Source organism: Cygnus atratus, chromosome 3 (assembly GCF_013377495.2).
Source record: "Cygnus atratus isolate AKBS03 ecotype Queensland, Australia chromosome 3, CAtr_DNAZoo_HiC_assembly, whole genome shotgun sequence".
NCBI classification, from domain to species: Eukaryota; Metazoa; Chordata; class Aves; order Anseriformes; family Anatidae; genus Cygnus; species Cygnus atratus.
The window spans coordinates 27335908-27359160 of NC_066364.1; the positions used below are offsets into that span (position 1 = coordinate 27335908).

The following is a 23253-nucleotide window of genomic DNA, read 5'->3' on the forward strand; positions in this document are numbered from 1 at the left end:
TGTATGCAACTTGGGTATATCTGCATTAGTGATCTAAAGTGACTGAGTGGTTCTTTGTAGGTGTGAATTTGATTTGCATCTATATTCATCATCCAGCAGTATTCAAATGTCGCCATTGCATGCAGACAGACATGCTCTCTGTGGCAAGTTTATTTCAAATTTTTGCTTTAGTTGAGGAAGTTCATGTAGGACATAACATTTTTCTTCAATTTTTCTTCAGTAACCTAGGAAGGTACCAAAATGTCGTATATAGATATGTATGTAAAATAAGGATACAACATGTGAATTAATTCACCATTGTAGTAAACGTGTAAAAGATCATATTCATGCATTGACTTGTATCATGTTGAGATTGACTGTCCTGAATGTCTTTTTCCTTTCCAGTCAAGTCAGTGGTACACTTCTCACACAAATGCTCTTTCTTGTTCTGCAGACATACCTACCCTTCCCAGATGACTTTAGAGAGAATTTAGATTTTATGAAAACTACACCAAGTGGCAAGACTTGGCCACCCATATTTCAGTCTCCTTTGTTGGGTGCCAGGGTGTTCAACACTGAAACTGAACCTAGCTCATGATTTATCTTTTGCTCTTTGCATCACACTCAATGATAAGGAATCATCAAATTATCATCTGCTGTGCTTCTGACTGAAATTAACACTTACATGAAGTCCTCCTTTCCAGAAGAAAGGGAACTATTTAACCTTTACTCAGCACTGTTTGTGAACATGAAATTCACTCTCAGAAAGCATAAGGAGAAGAAGTCTGCAAACAAAAACTTATATTTATCAGTCTCCTTGGAGCTTACAACCAAGAAATCTTCTTTTAAAGACAGAAATATTTTGTTTCTGAGTTGATGATTATATATGGGGACAAAAGTAGCTCTGAATATACAAATATCAACACATTGACTTCTTGCCCATGCTAATACTACTGCCATTATTAATAATGTAATTATAATACATCTGCCATTATTTGGCCAGTACCTTTCTACATGGGTTCTTATTTTTTACATAGTTAACTTGTACACATGGTAAAAACTGATCTCTGTAGAAAATGTATGTTTGGTGGAGAAAAAACACAGTTTAGCAATTCTTTGGCCTCATTTTTCCAACAGAGGATGGCTTTCACTTAAAAACAAAAATCCAAATAAAAGTATCTAAAAAGACCTAGAATATATCTCTGTTTACATGTGTGGCAATTAATATACTGCCAAGACAATACATTCTGCTTAATACTACTAGAAGTTGCTACTTTTTTTTGAATTAGGCCACAGAATACAAAATGTTCCCCTTTCTGAGAAATAGGCTAGTTTGGACAATTGATAAAATCATAGGAGAATTTTATTTACTTACATGTATAATAACAAATCTAGAATCCACCTATAATCAGTAAAGAGAGACAGCGATTTTGAAGATAGGTTCTACTTATTTGTGTGAAAACGGTATCCAAGGAACTACATCTAGGTGAGCATTATGGAAAACATTATGCAGTATAAGACTGTTTTCACCTCTGAAAAAGATTCATTTGCTGCAACTGCCACAGACAATCTCAACTCTTTTCTCTGAATTTTGCTGTGATAACCCAGTGCCTTCACTGGGACTACTTCATATTTACAACATCGAGAAAACAGGTTCCAGGCTCCAGCCGTTTATTTCATTGGCAAAGAATGCCCTATCTTATCACATTCAGTAAAAGTCAATATAACTACCAGCAGTGATAGCTGGTAAGCTAGGATCACTACAACCGATTGGTTTTATGTATTTATGAATTGCTACAGATGTATTATCTGCAAAGCATTCCTGCTGCAGTGAAATGTCAAAAGGCAGCAATTTCTCTTTTAATGAGAAATTATACTCTATATGAGATCACAGTGGTCTCAGAAAAAACAAACAAAAAACCTCTCTCCCCTCCCCCCAAAAGCCATTTAAAAACTCAGTGATTAGACTGACTATTCAAGATGTAGAAAACCAAAATTTAACACTTTCTTGCTTGTGGGGATTTAAATATCACAGCGGTACAACTTGCCATTGGGGTTCAGTGTCCCATCTGCAGCATCCTGTGCGCGTGCTTTGCATTCCTAGCTGCCAGCTCCATGGGTGAGTGACACGTCCCATCCTGGTTCTCTTTTATGGGGTTGAGGTGAGATGCCTGAAGTTAGGATTATGGATGCTAAAATTAAGTCTTTTTAAAGAGAATGGCTCCTGAGTTCTGGAAATGTACGGGATTTAAAAGGGACTTCTCCTTTTAGCCTTTCATATGGCATATAGAAACTAAGTGCCTACTCTAATTTCACAGAGCTAGCCATACCTCCCTAAGGCATTTTAAAATATTAGTAATTATCTATTGCAATAGAAATTAGCAATAGCTAAAGGTAGAAATACCAAGCTTTAACATCTAGCCTGAGCAGTTTTGTGTATGTATACTCCATCTTACTTGAATGAACTGATTAGGTACTGTCTCTCTTTCTTACATATCCCACATAGATATAAGGAGATGCAAATTTATTAAGACCCCTGATTACTGTGCGTGGTGTATTGTAAGCAAATAGGCATAAGGATAAAAAATAAATAAAAATCATGAGTCATGCTGTGACAAAAAACCTACAAGGCATCTCAGCTGCAGAATTTCTCTGGGAAGATGTTAAACAGCAAAGAGAAACAAGTTTTACTTAGATGTTTCCACTACATGGACAATTAAATATAGTCAACTCATTGAAAATAACGTAAGTCAGAAGCAAAAACAAATTTAAAAGATGCTGAGCACAAGCAGAGTGGGAATAGAAGAATCACTGAACAAGGTCCAGGAACTTGGTCCAGTCCTGTGCTCTGCAGGTAGCAGCATGGTCTGTGTGGGCCGATGAGTTATTGATTTGTTACTGTTATATGGTTACTTTATTTTATTCAAAATGGCAATAAACCAATTTATGGTCTGAAACGTCTGGAGTCTTGCTTACCATTACTGTGTCTTCACTGATAATTGTTGGCATAGTGATATCACTGTGAGATATTCTTTGGTTATTTAGTTATGTGTATTTGTAGTTCTCAAGGTTGGCACTATCTACAAAGGGCTGGAAATGCAGTATCCTTCTTCAGTCTCCCACTGCAGATACAACTTCTCTGTTACAGCATGATTCATTTAAAATTGCTAGCGCTGAATTGCAGACTTAGTATTGTAGCATTTATTAAAAAACATGCTCATTTGGAGCAGTAATTGTTCTGCAGCCAGGGCACAACCCTTCAAAACATCCCTTTAACAGTTTTTTCTATGAAGATAGAACTTTATTTCTTCCAGTAGCTACAAAGTGCAATGCATGAGTACCTTTCCTCGTTTGTTTTTCAACATGTACCACTACCCAGAGGCAATCATTAGCTAATTTGCTGATTTATGGTTGTAGTTTATGAGGTTTAAACAATGCTAAGCCTTTATGATTCCATTCTTAGTGCTATGAGAGGAAAATAACTGTCCTTTTACTCTAAGCTGCATAAAAATGTCCCTAAACCTACTTTTAGCTTCTCTGACATCTAAAATTGTTGCTATATTGCCTTCCTTACAAGAATTAACCCTAAATGGTGTTTAGTCTGCTACTATTTAGTTTCCTAAACTGCTGTGAATCCTTAGTTTGCCACTGATCACAATGCAAAGATACAACATATCCTGTCTGCAAAACCCATTCTTGCAAAAGCTCCAGTATATACATGCAGACATCAGCAGAGTAAAATACAGTAGCTCCAAATTTTTCATATATGATCTGTGATCACAAATGTATGGTTAGCACCACACAATGCTGATGCATGGCTCTACAGTTGTGAACTCAACCCACGGGCTTGCTACAGAGGCATCATTAGATCTCTCGGCAATGTTCACCCATCTGAACTACATACATTGTGACAAAGCTGAATGCAAGGCCTTGTACTTAGGAACTACCAACTGGAGGATAGAAGTTTGTGTCCTGAATGACCATGAAAATGATTTTTGAGTCACTGTGTATACTCAGCAAAGCCTGAGCTTTTCCACTGTGGTACTGTGGCTTTGGGAGTTAATTTGATCACAGAACAGGTATGGAGTAGGCATATGGAAGTGGTATCATGCTTGTCGCTTGCATTAGTGAGGACCCGTATGTTCAGTTCTGGTGTCCATATTTCAAAAAGCACATGGAAAAGAGGTCTTGATTACACAAGAGGTCAGACAAGATGATTACAACAATCCCCCTAACCACGAACTTATGAATTTTAGCATAAGTAATGCATTCTTCTTCCACTCACATCAATGTAAATCTCCCCATGCTTTGACCAAGTACTTGCATATATTTATTACAACATGATAAATATTTTCTCCCTCTGTAACTAAATAATACTATGCTTTATTATTATCGGTGTGCTTTGCCCCACCCGTTTTTCTCGGGGGAGACCTTATTGCTCTCTACAACTACCTGAAAGTAAGTTGTGAGGAGCTGGGGGTTGGCCTCTTCTTGCAGATAACTGGCAATACAACTAGAGGGAATGGCCTCAAGTTGCTCCAGGGGAGGTTTAGGTTAGAAATTAGGAGACATTTCTTCTCAGAAAGAGCAGTCAGGCATTGGAAGGGGTTGCCCAGGGAGGTGGTGGAGTCACCATCCCTGGGGGTGTTCAAGGAAGAGTTGGATGTGGTGCTTAGGGACATCGTTTAGTGGGTGATACTGGTGGTAGGGTGATGGTTGGACCAGATGATCTTGGAGGTCTTTTCCAACCTTAATGATTCTTTGATTCTATGATTATGTGATAAAGTGCCCATATGAAGCCCACTGGATTCTCAATGCATGCAGCAGAAGTTCCTAAAGTAATCCCAGATCTATTCTCTGATTCTCTGTACCTGGCAATCTGTCCTTAGTTCCTTAATCTGTCCTCGGACACATTCTCTGTTCTAATGTTATCCTCAATGGCCTGATGCATAGATTCAGCAGGACCAGTGAGAACTGAAATGGGCTACCTAACTCAACCCAAACCCCAGGATCCCAGCCCCAGATGGACTTCTTGCAATCGCTTTTATTAAATACAGTAAAAGTCTAAAAGCTAAATGTGTGAAAAGTTCCTCTAAAAGTCCATCCTCCAAAGCATAATTTAAACTACTGCAAGCTAGATCTAAACTGGCTGTACGATACCCATAAAATCATGCACCATCCTCTAATAAAACCTGCACACACACTTATTTCTTATGGTCTCTGATGCAGAAGTAGTAGGTACTTGATAAAAAGTTCAGACATACACAGATACAGTGGATTTGTTTTGAATATGGGGGATTTTTCATTGCACGTTCTTCATTTAAAGGCATTTGTTATACAGTTTAGGGACCCGAGTTGAAAAATGAAGAGCCAAATATACGTTGATTGCAAATGCAATTTAAACTATAGTCTGAATATCTTCCAATTGTCTTAAAGACCTCAAGGACCTTAAGGAAAGAATGTAAATGTTCCAGAGAAGGAAGACCAACAACCAGTAAACCTGTCCTGTTGCTGAAGAGATGCTGTAATAAAGGCAAATAATGTAAGTCAGTGAAAACTTATACATTTTTATTTAAACAATCTGTAATGAAACATAATGTGACAGCATGCTTAGTTTAATTTTTGGATAATCCTGAAAAATGGCACCTTTCTGGGACAATGACGTAATTAATTTAATGATAACTTGTGGAATGACACAAGGCTGAGATTTATTTCGAGGCTTTTACGTTGTGGTGTAACATTTCCAAAAATGTCTTGGGGCAATCTATTAGCCATACTAACTTGAAAATAAATGACTTTTAAAAAGATTACATTATCTGACATTTTTCAGAAGAAAAATTTAGAAGAATGTGTAAAGTATGGCTTTTGTTCTTGTTGTTATTGGCCAGGATTCTCTTCTGATCTGCTGTGTCAGAAAGCCTCATACTTTGCCTAGAATGTGCCACTGAACCTTTTTTGATTCCTTCTTAGTGCCAGGCTTCCTCAGGGATTATTCTAATATTACTGTTACCATGGTTCAGTATCTGTGTATGATCCTAAGAATGTCACCCTTTCCACACCTGCTGGCTTAAATAATCACTTGAAATGTAGCTAATTTCTTATGCATTTGTAGACTTCTTCCACCATTTATGTGTTCCTTCACATTTATATGTATTCCTTCCCTTCCACAAAAATTTTGCTTTCATTCTTACACCTACACAAAAGACATAATGAGAACTAACAATTCCTCAATCCACTGCCTCCTGAAATTCTTCAAAGGCCAACTCTGAATATAATCCCCTTCTCTGCAATAACACAATGTACTCACCAAGACTTACTCTTGCAGATTACTATAACATCAATGATATTCACAGCAAACACAGTCTTCATACCAGCACATTATAGCAGGTGGTACTTATAAAACAGTAACGTCATCAGCATAACACATACTACAGCATAACCAGAAATGTGGTGGACTGCACAAAATTATTTTAATGGTGGAACCCCTTCATGTGCTCCCATACATATTTTGGAGTGAGTCACTACCTTCTTTAATTCCTGCAGGGGAAAATGCAGGACTTTGTTGTGATGGATATTTATTAGCTAGGATATTTATTAGCTAGGATATTTATTTCCTCCCATGCATACAATTAAATGGTATTTTAAAAGTAAATGTGAAGTCGGTAAAAAATGTGAGGATACCTGTTCTGGCTCAGTAGCACACTCTAAGATAAGGTTTAGTGCAATGCTACTCCAGTACTGCCACAGGGATTTAAATGACTCACACCATGTGCAGAATATTCTACTATTAGCTCAAAGGATCCAAAATTTAAATACACATGGCCATAACCAAATAGGATTTGAAAGTTCAGATGAAAACATTTAGTCTTGCAAATAAGTGTTAAAAAGGAGTCCAGCAGAACAGCAGAGAGGTGTCCACCTATCTTTCATTACTGCTACTTTCTTCTACCACTCCTACTGCTGGTTGGTGTGAGTAACTGAAAAACAGGGAGATGCTAGTGAAAGTAAAGTGGTCAGAGAAATAAATAATGGTCAGAGGGCTAACTTGCACATACAAGAACTGAAGAAAACTGTAAATTGTTCACAGCATTTCAGAGGTGGGCTTTTTGTCGTCTTGTGTGACTGGGGTATTTTGTGTGATCACCACTACTAGAACAGTTTCAGAAGAAGAAAGATGTTTGCAACCCTTCTTGTTGTATCTTGACTCTTACTAAGCTGGCTTTGTTTTATCCTTTAGATTCCTCCATTTTCATTTTTGTGTTAATAGGTCCCTAGCAGAAATTGAAGTAGTCCAGATAATAGTCATGACACTGTGTTAAAATACATAAAAAATGTCATTAGATCCATTAAGTTTCTGAAAGTTACTTCCCATGCTAAAGAGACATAAATTGTACTTGTATATTGGTTTGAAGAACAAGGAAAAAAAAACATTTAACATTAAGATGGCTAGTGTAGGAGGTAGGCGGATGACAGGTCTGATAAATGGAAAGTAGAGAGTGCACATGAAGTTTTCAAAATGTTAAAATAGACCAATAAATTCCCCATGAAAGGTTAGTACATAAAGCCAAATGTTAAGCACAAAGACAAAGAAATGCAGTGAATTCATGTGACCAGCAACAATGGACACCTTTCAGGTCACACCAACAACCTTCAAAGAGTTGAAAACAACGAGAAGCAAGTAGATACAAATTTGGATTTTACTGATCTTTACTGATATGGAAGAAAATTGAGAGAAAGATGTACAACTTCATAACATATCATGGTTCCAATCTTTTAGTTGTATGTCCTAGCTTCAGCTGGGATAGAGTTAACTTTCTTCCTAGTAGCTGCTACAGTGCTGTGTTTGGGACTTAGGATGAGAATAATGCTGACAACAAGCTGATGTTTTAATTTAGCAGAGCAGTGCATACACTAAGCCAAGGACTTTTCAGCTTCTCCTGCTGTCCTGCCAGAGAGGAGGCTGGGGATGCGCCAGAGCTGGGAGGGAACACAACCAGGACAGGTGACCCAGACTGGCCTATATTCATCTATATTCCGTACCATGTGGCATTCTTCCACTGTTCCAAAGGCTTCTGTCTTTCCTTAGGCCTTATTCCTTTATTGCAAGATCAACTTCACATTTTTCTCTGGAAACTCAAGTTCACTTCATTTGCTCACTTTCATCGTCTGCTTTCTTTATTATCTTACTTTTATTGTTCCCTCATATCTTTATTCTCCTCTTGTTGTAAGTTTACCTTTAAGTTCTTCTTACTGTCTAAATCTTATTTAGTACACTTGTACCAATTCAAATCCTAAAAAAAACCAAAAACGATTCACTGCCTATTCAATATATAGTCTAACAAACTTCTTTTAGATGCTAAAAACTTGTAGTGTGGATGTTTATTTTATTCTTGCTGATTCTCTTTCAAAACACTTTAATTATCAATGAAAGCATAAATTTAATGGATGTAAAACCAGTGTGAAATACTCTTGCAACTGTACACTTCTTCCTGAAATATTTTGTTTCTATAGTTTTAGGAAACAGAATAATATTTTTCTCAGCAAAAAAGAAAAAACAGTGCTGCCTCCAAAAACAGAAAAAAAGTCACTCTCAATATATGTCATGGCTTGCAAGATATAAATACTGCTTTTGTGAAACTAATCTGATGCACTGCACCTGTAATTTTTTTCCTATTTGATTACACTGCAGAAAATTTTATGCAATCTGTTGTGATTTGACAATACTGCATAATAAGTCCCTACAGAATACTAAGTGTTTTGGGAACAAAGGTTTCTCATATAAATGACCTTTATTCTTTGCCAGTATTACAAAAACACACCAAAGTGACTGAGGAATGTACCACCTTTTTTTTTTTTTTTTTTTTTTTTTTTGTATGGTTTTCCTTTTAATCACTCATTTAGCAGTTTGTTGGGCTATTAGCTGAAATATGAGGATGCTCCAGTCCAGAGCAAATACTGAGGACTGTGACTGGTTGGAAGATTTACTGGTTGGAAGATATTTGTAATTTCTTGGCTCTTCTGTATCAACATTTCAACCAGTCATCCTTACAAAATGAATTTCTTAAGGACTGGGCCTTGATACATATCAATGTTAGTGAAGGGTCACTTGCCCTTCCCACCCTGAACCACTGATCCATACTTTGTATGCTAGAATGCAAATGTCCTTGCCCAGACTTTGCTTTAATGCATGCTTGCAAAGTGTCTACTACGCACTTGATGCCATATAAACAATGGAAGATAACAATATTAATTCTATGGGTTTGGATAGGCAATCAAGAGAATGGAATATGAAAAGTATTTTTTTTTTGACTATTATTCTTCTCACTTGAAGCTCCTTTGATACCAACAGCTATTTGTAGAACCTCTTACCTCTCTGAAATAGTCTTTTCCAGCAAGATAAATGTGCCTTTTAATGCCACATTCATTATGACTGTGATGACATACTACCTACAAACTGCAACTTGCAGACACCAGTCAGGGATTCAGAAGAGAATTTTGTGTCTTATGTTACACTTCTCAAAGCTTAGATCAAAGATATTGAAAATTAGGTAATCTGAAAGAAGCACCATCTATAATTTGGAGTAAAAAGCTTCTGGGTAAAAATAGGGTGAAAAGACTGTGGTGTTAGGTGTTGGGGTATGCAGTAATGTAACAGTGTTAGGGCATTACTGATTTTTCTGTCTCACCCACAAGAAGAAACGGCTTTTTAATAAAGTCAGAAGTATCAAAAATAAATCCAAGCCAAGCAGATCAAGAGGATCAGCATCCAGATAATAGCGTGTTGGATGAATCAGCAATGTTAATCAAGGATGACTGGATCAAAGACTACCCTTGCATTTTTGCTGTCAGAAATCTATGCTGAACGAAAAGTTGTATGGTAGCAAAAAGCCTGAAATGAAAAAACGCCAAGCCTGTATCTGTCAGTTTCTTTTTTGCCTTTTTAAAAATTAATTACAAATACAAATTGTTCATTTTCCATATTGAGACTATTTGCCCCAAAAAGAAAATCTGTTCACTTAATATAAACACACTTTTACAATAGTCAGTCATTATGTTAATAACTTTCAAGTGCAGAGTATATGACTCACAAAAGGTGCAGGTGTGCAGAAGCACCTTGATGATTATACAGTATTAAGAGAATATATGGATAGAGACCCATGTGCACCAACAAAACAACACTTGCCTTACATTTCACAGAACCACAGAATATCCTGAGTTGGAAGGGACGCACAAGGACCACAGAATCACAGAATCACAGAATTGTAGGGGTTGGAAGGGAACTTAAGAGATCATCGGGTCCTAGCCCCCTGCCAAAGCAGGTTCCCTTGAGCAGAATCATTGAGTCCAACTCCTGACTCCACACAGGACTGCCCCAAAATCAGACCATGTGTCTGAGGACACTGTCCAAACGCTTCTTGAACTCTGGCAGGCTTGGTGCTGTGACCACTTCCCTGGGGAACCTGTACCGATGCCCGATAACCCTCTCAGTAAAGAACCTTTTCCTAAAACCCAGCCTGACCCTCCCCTGTACCAGATCCATGCCGTTCCCTTGGGTCCTGTTGCTGTCCCCAGAGAGCAGAGCTCAGCGCCTGCCCCTCTGCTCTCCTCATGAGGGAACTGCAGCAGGCCATGAGGCCTCCCCTCAGCCTGCTCTGCTCTGGGCTGAACAAACCAAGGGACCTCAGCTGCTTCTCATATGTCTTCCCCTCTAGACCCTTCATCTCCATAGCCCTCCTTTGGACACTCTCTAATAGTTTTATGTTCTTATATCACGGTGCCCAAAACTGAACACAATACTCAAGGTGAGGCAGCACCAGCACAGAGCAGAGCCGGACAATCCTTTCCTTTGACCAGCTAGCAATGCTGTGCCTGATGCACCCTAGGACATGGTTGGTCCTTTTGACTGCCAGGGCACACTGTTGACTTACCATCAAGTTGACTGTCAACTTACCATCAACAAGAAACCCCAATTCCCTTTCTACAGAGCTGCTCTCCAGCCTTTCATCCCCCAGTCTGTACTTATATCCAGGGTTGCATTGTCCCGGGTGCAGAATCCAGCACTTGCTCTTTTTAAACTTCATGCAGTTGGTAATTTCCCAGTGCTCTAATTTGTCGGCAACATTTGTACATTTGTACAGATTGGAGTAGTTACAAAAGTGTAATTATGTATTTGTAGATGTAGATGTATTTGAAGCTACCTCCTAGCAGCAAGCTGATATATCTGCATAAATGTATCAGTTCTTAACAAAATCTAACTACTACCCAGGCTACCACAACATCTAAATCCTCATTCCTTTGTATAAATAATATCTCTTTTTAACTCTCTAGACAGCATCAGAACAGCTGATTTTCATATTGCAGATGCTGATCTGACTGAAAATCTCAACGATCTTCTGCTGATTGGAGGCTGGCTGGCTGAAAACTTCCATTATCAAGAAGACCTGAACTTTCCATAAGGAGTTAAAGCTTTGCAGCGTCTAGCATCAACACACAATTAATGTCATGACTTTCATGCAAGGCTTGGTATTGCTGCTCTAAATCAAATGGTAAGGCTTACTCCATTCTGGAGGCAGAAGATCCTCAGGGACCAGACAGAGATTACGGAGTGAGCTCCAACATGAAGCCATCAGAAACTTCCTCTCCTGCTCTCTAGCTGAAAAGAAAACTCACTGATTTTTCTAACCACATATAAGTTGTCAATCTATTAAATCAGGTATTACTGGTTTAAATGATGTTCATCTTTCAATGGAAAAAAAATTACTCATATCTAAAGAATCAGCCTTTATATAGCATGCTTTTGTCAGCTCAGTCATCATGCTGGTTGGCATATCACTACATGAAACTCTTACATACAATGGAAACTCTTCCAAGAATGATGCATATTCATGTCTTATATTTGTACACTAGCTAAAGAATCATGGAATTTTGACTAAACATAAATAAATTAAATCTTAGCACTTAACAGCTGAAAGTAGTTTGGAATTCTGTTTCTCCATATCTGAATAAATATTATTGTGAATATTTTTAATATCTCATTAAGTAACCTGGTTACCACATTGAATTTATTTTCTAATTTGCTTATGGACCTTTGACAGTTCCTATCCACTTTGCAATAGATCCAATACATTACTTCAGACTAGATTAGTACTTACAATACCTTACAATATCTATCGCCTGCATTATAGTTTAATAGGATTGTTAGCCTTATAACTAAAGCATGACATTTTGAATCATGTCATTATTTTATTATTAAGCTAAGAAAAGGTAGTTACATCCTGAAATGACCATCATTGTGCGGCTGACTCAGTTATCTCTGAGGGCTGACTTTATAGCCGCAAGAACTGACAGATTGTTATGTCATGAAATTCATGCAGGGCATGGTATTGCAGCTGTAAATCACAAGGTCAACTCATACAGTGGCTAGCACCCCTTGGAATAATCTTTACATTCATATTGCGTTCAATAAGCCTCTCAGTTGAAAGATTACGTATGATGCATTTTTTTTCTCCAGGACTGGTAAAGGATAGCTTCTGTGTCTCTGACCCTTTCAAGCTGCTTACTAAAAGTTAAACAAGGCTTTTTTTGTTGGACATTTATTTGTACTTTTTCCCCTTCGAGGACTATAAATGACAAGCAACTCTAATCCAAAGAGTCAATTTGTCTTTTGTGATTTGCTTTAGGGGTATTTAAATAAGTACTAATCTAAAATCCTAGAATCATTATATCAATTAAAATAAACCAAGCCACTACAACTGGATTGTACTAATATTTTTTACAATATTTTACATTTTATGATTTGTCTGACAGAGATACACTGTGCCTACTAACTGGGTCACTTCAGAAACCACTTGAAAGACCACTTTGCACCACAGTTCTGAGGGAACTCATTTCCTGCTTGGCACACACTGAAATGTTACTTTTAAGCTTACAGCTTCCATAGCAGACCTAAGCAGAAATTTCACATCCCTCCTTCTAGCTACCTACTAGTATAAGGTTAGCAACACCTAGGAGTTCCAGCCCACTGTCTTAACTCCATCCATCAAAAAATGCCTATAGGATCATAGAATCATTAAGGTTGGAAGAGACCTTCAAGATCATCTGGTCCAACCATCACCCTACTACCAATATCACCCACTAAACGATGTCCCTAAGCACCACATCCAACTCTTCCTTGAACACACCCATGGACGGTGACACCACCATTTCCCTGGGCAACCCCTTCCAATGCCTGACTGCTCTTTCTGAGAAGAAATGTCTCCTAATTTCCAACCTAACCTCCCCTGGCACAACTTGAGGCCATTCCCTCTAGTCCTGTCACTAGTTACCTGTGAGAAGAGGCTGGCCCTCAGCTCCCCAAAACTTACTTTCAGGTAGTTGTAGAGAGCAATAAGATCTCCCCTGAGCCTCCTCTTCTCCAGACTAAACAACCTCAGTTCCCTCAGTCGCTCCTCATAGGACTTGTGTTCCAGGCCCTTCACCAGCTTTGCAGCCCTTCTCTGGGCATGCTCCAGGGCCTTGATGTCCTTCTCGTAGTGAGGGGCCCAAAACTGAACATGGTACTCTAGGTGCGGCCTCACCAGAGCTAAGTACAGGGGGATGATCACCTCCCTGGTCCTGCTGGCTACACTATTCCTGATACAAGTCAGGATGCTGTCGGCCTTCTTGGCCACCTATTTTACATTAATTCCTTGTTCATAAAATCAGAGAATCATTTAGGTTGGAAAAGACCTTCAATAATTCCAAGTCCAGCCATCAACCTGACCTACTGAGTCCCATCACTAAACCATGTCCCTTAGCGCTATGTCCACATGTCTCTTAAATACCTCCTGGGATGGGGACTCCATCACTTCTCTGGGCAGCCCATTCCAATGCTTGGCCACCCTCTCCATGAATTAGGTATTCCTGATTTTCAGTCTAAGTCTCCTCTGGTGCAACTTGAGACCATTTCCTCACATCCTATCACTTGTCACCTGAGAAAAGAGAGTGACATCCTCCTCATTGCAACCTCCTTTCAGGTAAAGAGCAATAAGATCTGCCCTCACCCTTCACTTCCCTAGACTAAACAACCACAGTTCCCTCAGCCACTCCTCATAACTCTTGCTTTCTATTCCCTTCATCAGCCTCCCTGCTCCTCTCTGCACATACTTGAGAAACTCAATATCCTTCTTGTAGGGACAGTGAGGGGCCAAAACTGAAGACAGTATTTGAGGTGCGGTCTCATCAGTGCTGTGTATAAGGGGACAATCATAGTGTTGGCCATACTATTGTTAATACAAGCCAGGATGCTGTTGGCCTTCTTGCCCACCTGGGCACGCTTCCAGTCACTCTTCCCCAAGCCTATACGCTGCATGAGGTTGTCACGAACGAAGTGCAGGACCCAGAACTTAGCCTTGTTGAATATTTTATGTTTGGACTCAGACCACTGATCCAGCCTATCCAGATCCCTCTGCAAAGCCTTCCTACCCTCAAGCAGATCAAGTCCCACCTAACTTGGTATCATCTGCAAACTTAGGGTGCACTTGATCCTCTCATCCAGATCATTGATAAAAATGTGAACAAAACTGGCCCTGATACTGAGCCCTGGGGAACGCCACTTGTGACCGGCTGCCAACTGGATTGTTGATTCCTTAGGGCCTGAAAATTGTCTTCCAACTGGCAGAGGTTTTTAAATTGCTAGAGGTTTTAGAAGTTTCAGAAGAGTAAGATACAGTAACACTTTAGGGCATCTGCTGGCCTAAGTATCTTGTGGGTACCAAAACTTGCTTCAGCCCATTCAGCAGTAATTTTCTGGGAATACCTGATTTTCCACCTAACAATACAACTGCTCACTTTGATCTCCATCTATTTTTTTTCAGAAGAGCTACTCTGATTTTACAATGATGCATTCTTGGTTTTTGACATTGCTTATTCTTCTAAACTCCACTCAGGAGATGTAATACAGACTTGTATGATCATCTGCCAACATAAAATGCAGATTATCCTTATCTCTAAAAGCCTAGTATTTATTTCTTTGAATATTCATTTTTAGGGACAATAAGGACTAGGCAACTTACAGATCATATATACCCCTATACTGGGATACAACCCATTCTGCAGGAGGAAAACATTCACTCCTTTTCATATGGCACTTTGCATGGAAATATATACATATACATAGTAATCACTGATTCAGCCACACAGTTTACGACTGCGGCTGAAACGGTTGTATTAACCTTACTTGTAATTATACTCCAGTACTACACAAAACGCCAGACATTCAAACACAAGACAAATTAGTTGCATCAGAGAGATTTCTTACCCCTTAGAAAATAAACAAAGGAAACATGAGTGAAATGAATAAAAGACAATGAAAAAAATATATACATTTTTTCCTTTTGTTGCTCTGTGGCTACTCTGCTGTGTTTATTATTATTATTATTATTATTATTATTATTATTATTATATTTTTTTTTTCCAAAATGACAACTTACAGGTCCCTCAATAGAAATCAGTTAGAAGAGTTCTGGTGTTTTGTTTAGGATGTTTGCATGTAGGGTGGCCTTGGAATAAAGTGAAAGGGCAGTTCCAGGAAAGTGAAAAAGCAAACGCATTGTGGCTTCTAATTTATTTGACAGATGCACTCAGAGCTATCATTTGTGTTTCAGTGATTCTCTGCTTTTTAAAAATGTATTATTCTTTTTCTGTCAGCTACAATGTCCACATTGAAATTTGACAAAATTTAACTTGTAGTGAAACACATTCTCTCTGCCTTTCCTCTGCAGCCTGATCTGCACAACCTTGACTTACTTTTATTTGTTTATAATATCTTTTCATTAGAACTGTAATTTTTGATATTTTAATTACATCCAGATTGCAACAGACCAGAGTAAAATCTTTAACAGCTTACTACAGACAGTTTTTTTATTAGGAATTTTCTGCATGACAAAGATAAAATTTGCATTCTGTTCAGATAACTAATTTTTTTCTGTTAAAAATGCTTGGAAATCCCAATTTCCAAAATTCTGTTTCAGTTTAAAAGTACTTATTCTTTTATTATCATTGATTATTAAATCAGTTTTAAACAACAAGTTTTACATATCTGAGCAATTTTGACAGTAAAAGCAAAGCAAACCAAACCAAATCTTGCTCAGAAACCATTTTTAGCTATTACATGAAACAGGTAATGAAAATGTAAAGATCTTTTATTAAAATTAGATTTGTATTAAAACAAATAAGCATACATTTTAACATTTTAACCACCAAGACTACAGGTAAAGCACCTTGATAGGGACTGATATGTAATGTTAGGTACTCTACTCGGAAAGATATGCTGCACTTCAGAAATCTTTACATTCAGTTTTACTGTATTTCATAGGGTAGTAAATGTCTTTTTGCAAGAGCGTCCTCAGGATACTTATGTATTCTTAAGATACTAATACTTAAGTAGTGCTTGCCTACCTAATTTCACTTATCAGATATACTGAATATGATTTCAGATGTTACATTCCACACATTTTTATATGATATTGACAAGAGCTAGAAAACAACAACAGCTAGTCAAAGAGACCTATTAGACATCTATGAGTAACAGCATTTATAATGATAGTAGAAGCTATTAAAAGGCAGGCAAGCATAATTTCATTGGGAAAACAAACAAAGAAACAAACAAAGAAACAAACAAACAAAAAACCCAACACAGGTCTGTATGGAGAAGGACCATTTTTCATCTCCAGCCAGCCACTTTATTGTCCTGGAGCCACTATACTGCATCACCCTCTTCTGGTGATTGCTACACTCCCTAAGAGCCCTCTAGGTCAAACTTAAGGTGCTGAGTTTCATAACAAGATCAATATTTTCAACATTTTTGCTGCTTTTCAGAGAGATACACTAACTCTTCATCTTTGATTAAATATAACTGATCCAATTGTTTTAAAAATGAGCATATATTGTCACTTTAATACCACCTTTTCTAAAGAAATTAAAGCTGGAAGAAAAGACAAATTGTACTCCATCCAGCCCATCTGGTCATACAGGTGAAACTATTCTTTTAAATATATGCTGATATCTTTTTTCCTACTACTTTTAAGAGTCCCAGGATATGTCCACCACTCTCTGCTCAGAGTGGTCTAACCATTTCACACAAGTTAATGGAAGTAGAAATAACCAATTTAATTTTCCTTAGTTTCATTTGATTATTCCTGTCTCAAATATATAATGACAGATTATAGATACTAATGAGCATCATGGTTATTTACTGTTCACTATGTCTTCCAAAACAATAATTGGTTACCATGAAATGCTCTTTTTCTAGGGAAGGTCTGCACCAGCTTTTCAGAATCCCGACAGTCTAGTTTTCTAAGACAGAGCTACAATTTTGCTCCTGTGGTTAGGTGGCACTAGTCTGGCCTCAAACTAGAGCATAATGAGAATCCTTACTTGGGTCTAATCATTGACCTATGGAAGAAAGCTGAGAAACAAATTTCTACAACACAAATGTAAAGAAAAAGCAGATAAATATTTTCTTCCCCCAGAATGTATAATTAGAAATTATATGATTTATTTATTTGTTTGTTTTTCTCAAATCTTTCAGACTGATCCTTATTCAGTTACTCATCTATATTGTAGGCTACAGAGGAGCTCTGCACAATACTAAGTCCTTATATGGACTGCTGGAAGAAGTAGACCGTATTTTTATGGGCTATAGCTAGAGATAACATATATGCATGTGGTTATCAGAATGTACGCATGCATCTCTATACTCATGCAATGATTTACTGAAAATACTAAGGAAGTTGTAGAGTCATAAAATTTTCTCCTTCCAACAGTACTCAATAATGGGACATTCACATCCTGCCTCAGGGGAAGAAATTGCTGCCATGTGCCTGCAGATGGTCTGCATCCATGGCACAAATTGAGCAAGCTTTGTCTATACCAGCATACCCACAAGGTATATAAATGCATACTTATGTGTGTGAAAATCTAAGGTATGTATCTGAGCCTTCCTTAAATAACCAGAAAGAACAGGCATACTGCTGAACAAGTGCTTCTGCATCCAAGTACATGAGATAATTCACCCAGTACAAACCTTTTTCTTCCTGAGTGTAACTGAAATTGAGAGTTGCAAATGCACTGAACATATTGAGAGAAAAAAAAGGTTACAGACATATAAGACTACTTTTCAGGCCTTTTATTGTACCAAATAGAAATCCTCTTTTTCAATTATCCTGAGTAAACATTAAGTGAATGGATAGAAGCAACTGTCTAAGAGGCCCATCAGCCAGAAAATGAAACAAAACTGCTCTGTAATGTTTATCTTTGATTTTAAGTGCAGTTGCTAAATAGGTATCACTGCAGTTTCATACAGAAGTATTCTTTTGCAAGATGACAATTCATGGAAGTACAGAAAAGAAGAAAACATGAACGCTGATGAAAGCTTTATGCAACTGAAAGTATTTTTACCTGCCCTTAAAATAGTAGGATAAATAAAATAATATTTTGGAACAGTCCATAAAAGATTGAATTTAATATAATATGGTTCCTAAACTGTGCACTTTACTGTATGAATAAAGCTTATATTTTAGCTATAGTGAAAATCCCTTATAAATAAATATAATACACAAAACAGTAGTACTGTTAGCTATACATGAGGTCTACTGATATACAGAGCACTCTGTTTATCTACTATAATAAAGAGTCACTAATCTGTGTTTACTGCAAAACCATACTAGTATACGTGAGTAAGACTGGTATGCTGGGGGCAATGCTGGTGTGATGATGTTAAGTGCCATCTTGTCAGCCAGTGTCTTTCCTGAAACCCGAACTAAAGGCTTCTCTAATTATCTGGAACAGCTGAAGTTTCTTTGCTTACCAGTCTGCAAGAAATAGAAGCTTGCACTGAACTTTTCTCATTAACACAGAATTTATATGTATGCCTGGCTCCTAAGAAACTCACCAGTTATGAAGAACCTTGCAGTCCAAAAAATTTAACATTATAGTACCTCAATGGACTAAATCTGGATAAGATATTCTGAGAAGTGAAAGAAAAAAACATGGTTTTCCATCATTGCTGAATTCACACAATAACTGAACTCTCAACAACTCTAATTAAATTGGATTTGCCCCAATTCTTTAAAAGGAATCTTCTAAGTTTCTATGAATTTGCACAAAATACATACTTATAACTCACCTTTGCAACCTGTCATAAAAATGAAAACATGGGTGGAGATGCAGTCACACAATCAAATTTAGCCAGTGAATGTCTATGGAATCATTTTGTACCAGCCAACACTGTTCTCCATCAGACAAATAACCAAGTGATAAAGTGCGACATATACATGGGATAGTAGACAAATATTTTTAGCAACAGGCTCCTGAACAATCACACTGTTTAATGATCAAATGGTCCACTGCATGATACAGACAAATTCTGTATCTATGGAGAGTACTCCATATATTTTTTATGTAGTACCTTATGAATATAACAGCATACACTATGAATATTTAAGGACCATCTGAAAGCCGGATGATCATTTGAGAGATGCCCTTCACTTAGATCTCTGTATAACAAATATAAATATTTATTAGGTTGTAGTTGTATTAACATCATGTATAACACTAAAACATGTACAGCTGCATCAGCATTTTCTTTTATACTCTGTCTAGCAAAGAAAACATTTTTGAACTGAACACTCGATAACTAATGTCAAGGAGATAATTATTTTTGCAAAGATAGAAGAGCATGGAGAGGACAACAGAAAAGTTTCTTCACAAAATCTTTCTGAAGCATTTATAAGTAGATGTTAATACTTTTCTGTATTTTACAAGTAAAGTTTAGTCCATTGAATAAATGTATTTTTTACAGTCAAAACAAACCAAATCAATTCAAACCAAGAAAAATATATAATAAAAGTCTAATTTACAGCACATTGTCAATTTTTGAGAAATTCATATCAGTGATGAGTTTGAAAGCAGTATTCGCATTTATTGATGTGTTGATTCAGGACATGGTTGCAAGGTGTAAGCCTTTTTTGTTTAAATATCATCTATAAGAATATGAACCAAATTACACTTTGCACAGGTAAGTGAAACTGCAGGTTCTCAGACACTGAAGGTTTAATGCTGACTGTGATTTTTGTTCTTACAAATAGATATTTTTATATTATCAATGTATTAAATTTTCCGAAGTTTGAATAACTAATAGAAAAATCCACTCTACCTTCATGAGACGATCATTCACAGGATTCTTTTAAAGCCCAACAGAATCTTTCAGATAATACAGACATTGTCCTGATTATCACTATTATAGTAAAAATAAAATTTGATTTTTCAAGTCACAGCAGATGTAAGTTGAATATAGTTTAGCTCTTATCCTAAGTGTGTTGGGCATAATTAGGTAATCAATCATATTTAATCAATATGTCATTCTGCCATGCAGATTCCCATGTCTATAATTCCAGCTTTATTCAAATGATTTTTAGTCCCAGTACATTCTTAACTGATTCTTTTTCATGCGAAAGGGCCACAGAATAAATAAATGGCACATCTTAAAACTTAGAAATACCAATTCAGAAAAAAAAATCCCCTTTGAATGTAATTATATCCAACGTATTTCAGTGTTTTAAGATTTAGAATAAGTCTCCTTAGTTGTCCCGCTCTCACTCTCACTGAGAATGGCCTGCTGGGATTATAGGAATTGACTTTAAAAGTAGCAGAATCAAGTACCAATTGCTCACTTTAACATATTCATCGAAGCACTAATACAGACACAAACATGCCAGGTCTTTATACACAGTTTCCATCTGCATTCAAAGTAGCAGATAGAATGGATTTAAAAGCCCTAAGAATTCTAGTTTAAAATATTAAGCAAAGCATCCACAAGCACAATTTCGGGGATTGCAGTCACATGTAAATGTTGATTATTCTTTTAAAAATGCTGAAGTGTGACAAAATGCCTCTTATTGGCAGTCTTTTCATTATCTAGGTTGGCACTGGGAAAACGTGAGCACAGTTGTTTCAGATTGTTTGAAAACTATTGAAAAAAGTAAATAACCATTTACTTTTTTTGTTCATTTAGAATGAACAGCTTAGTGTGACATTTGCTTTCATTTTAAATAGCTCGAAATGAGAAGAACAGCATGACATTAAAAACACTGTCTATCTTATTGTGTGGTTCTTTTCCAGTGACTTTGTAAAAGAGTTGCTCTTCACTATTCCAGAAGATAACCAGAAGCTGTTTTTGGCCAGTTTGATCAGTAAAATCAGAGGCATTTAAAATTGCTCTTTCATCTGGCTGTCCTACACGTAGGAGCTGCACCAGTTTCTCAGTGTCTTGACAGATTGGCATATATCTTGCAAAAAAATATACATATTTCTTTGTAAATACAAGACCCTCATCTAGGTATTCATATTAAGATGAGTAGCTTTGTGTGCAAGGTGCTGCAGAAAATTCTTGAATATTTAATATAAGAAAGTATTGCATAGAATTACGATATTCCATCTTATTTGCTGGAAATTTGGCATATTCACTTTGGTTTTCATTTTATTTAAAGCAGTCCATAAATGTCTAGTAAAGCAAATTTAAATTACTAGAAATATTGACATTAACTTAAATTACAAGTTACTCTAATTTCCTTAGGACCATGCCATATCTACTTGGAAGTCCTCCCCTTCCTCATCCAGGAAGGAAAGTGCAAGTAAAATTTAAAATTATGTGTGATTTAGTATAAAATTTATTCTGTTTTGTAACTATTTGCATCTGGAATAAGGAAACAAATGCTAGGTCACTTCTATATCTGCATTAGACCTCTTAAAAAGGTTTACAAAAGCTCTTAAAAAGTAAGGAAAAACATTACTGTTTTTATCACAGCTCATTCAGATTAAGAAGACAGAAATACAACTCCAGAGTCAAATCAATTCCAAAGCATGACCAGAAAGCAACTGTATTTTTAGTTTATATTTGGGCTAAGCACCCTTTAAATATTTTGCTGTTAACTTGAGTGAAAAAGTCTGGGTCTTTATTTCTTCAGTAGGATGTTCCTTCTAGTGGAATACGTACTCAAGGACTACTCTCTGCCACACTACTGTCTATCATCAGTCACCATCAGTCATGTCTATCATCCTTTTGCTGTCTCTAAAGTTGCCAATAGGAGTTTAGCCTTTAAAATTGCTTACTCTTGCTGAAAAAAAGGTTCCAGAAGTTTCCCTCCAATTTGTAAAGATGATAACAGTGTTAATTTTCCTTGCTATATTTCAAGTAGCTGATAAAAGTAGATGTTCAACCAAACAAATCTTAACAACTGTAATGAAAAAATGGCACAAAATCAGTCTTCTCATTGGCCTTGTCAATAAGGTGATGATGCAGGGCTGAAACAATGTCTGAACTCATTTTTATTTACTATCTCCTATCTTGGTGCACTGATATAGAAACATCATAAGATTTGTAGATCAGACATCAGCTGTCTCATAGGCAAAACTAATACTTCAAACCACAACTGCATAAGATGTAAGTCTAGAAGAAGCAATTAAAACGCAATTCCAGTACCATTCTCCCCACTCAAAACATTGCTGTCTTATGAAATTTAGAATGTGAACCTAATTTAAAAACTGAATCTGACAAATTCCAAACAGCCATTTTTTCATTAAAACCTGCTGGCATTGCTGCTCTCTCTAATATTACCCTCAGCACCCTTTGAGTAACAGTGGAGCTCAGTAGTAAATCAGTACTCCTGAAAAGTTCTAGACTGAGCCATTGCTGCCAGCTGGTGGTGGCATATATTACTAGACTTGGAAAGAAGGCTTAAGCAATAATTCAAATTAATTTGTGTACTGTATTTGTGGATGGATCCTGAGTATGATCCATAATGGGCAACCACACTGTGTGGTTTCCAGTAAACAAACAAATGAAAAACAAACAAACAAAAAACAACAACAAAAATAGAACCCAAGGTTCAGAAGGCTGTTTTTTCTTATCAGGTTTGAACCCTTTTCAGCCTCTAGGGACATCTTCAGTATGGCAGCGCTTGTGGATTAGGGATATAAAACTGTGTCCCAGAGGGTAATGACAAAGGGTCAAGTTCAGCTTTGTGAAATAAGCTTCTTCTGAGGAAAGCTCATGTTGACCAGTTCAAGCTTCTGCTCCAAACTGCACTCTAGTGAACATCTTAAACAGAGCACATAGTACAGGTAGTTGCACTGAACTAAGGTTCGGCACTTTGAAGAGTACTCTGACTCACCATGTTACAAACCCATGACAACCTCTCTGATCCCAGAAGCTGCACACCAGTTATCCATTAAGCT

At 37.1% G+C, this 23253-nt stretch overlaps 1 protein-coding gene across 2 annotated transcripts in view; it reads right to left on the reverse strand.

Moving 5' to 3' along the window:
- KHDRBS2 (KH RNA binding domain containing, signal transduction associated 2) overlaps nucleotides 1–23253 on the reverse strand; it is a 348366-nt gene that overhangs the window by 82316 nt on the left and 242797 nt on the right. The window contains exons 7-8 of one of the 2 annotated variants that reach the window (XM_035543031.1): nucleotides 22887–22912; nucleotides 12793–12814 (exon numbers count right to left, since the gene is read on the reverse strand). The exons of the other annotated variant lie outside the window; for it this stretch is intronic. Of the exons in view, the coding sequence (XP_035398924.1) occupies nucleotides 12793–12814; nucleotides 22887–22912 (48 nt within the window). The remainder of the gene's footprint in view (nucleotides 1–12792; nucleotides 12815–22886; nucleotides 22913–23253) is intronic. 2 annotated transcript variants of the gene reach the window in all.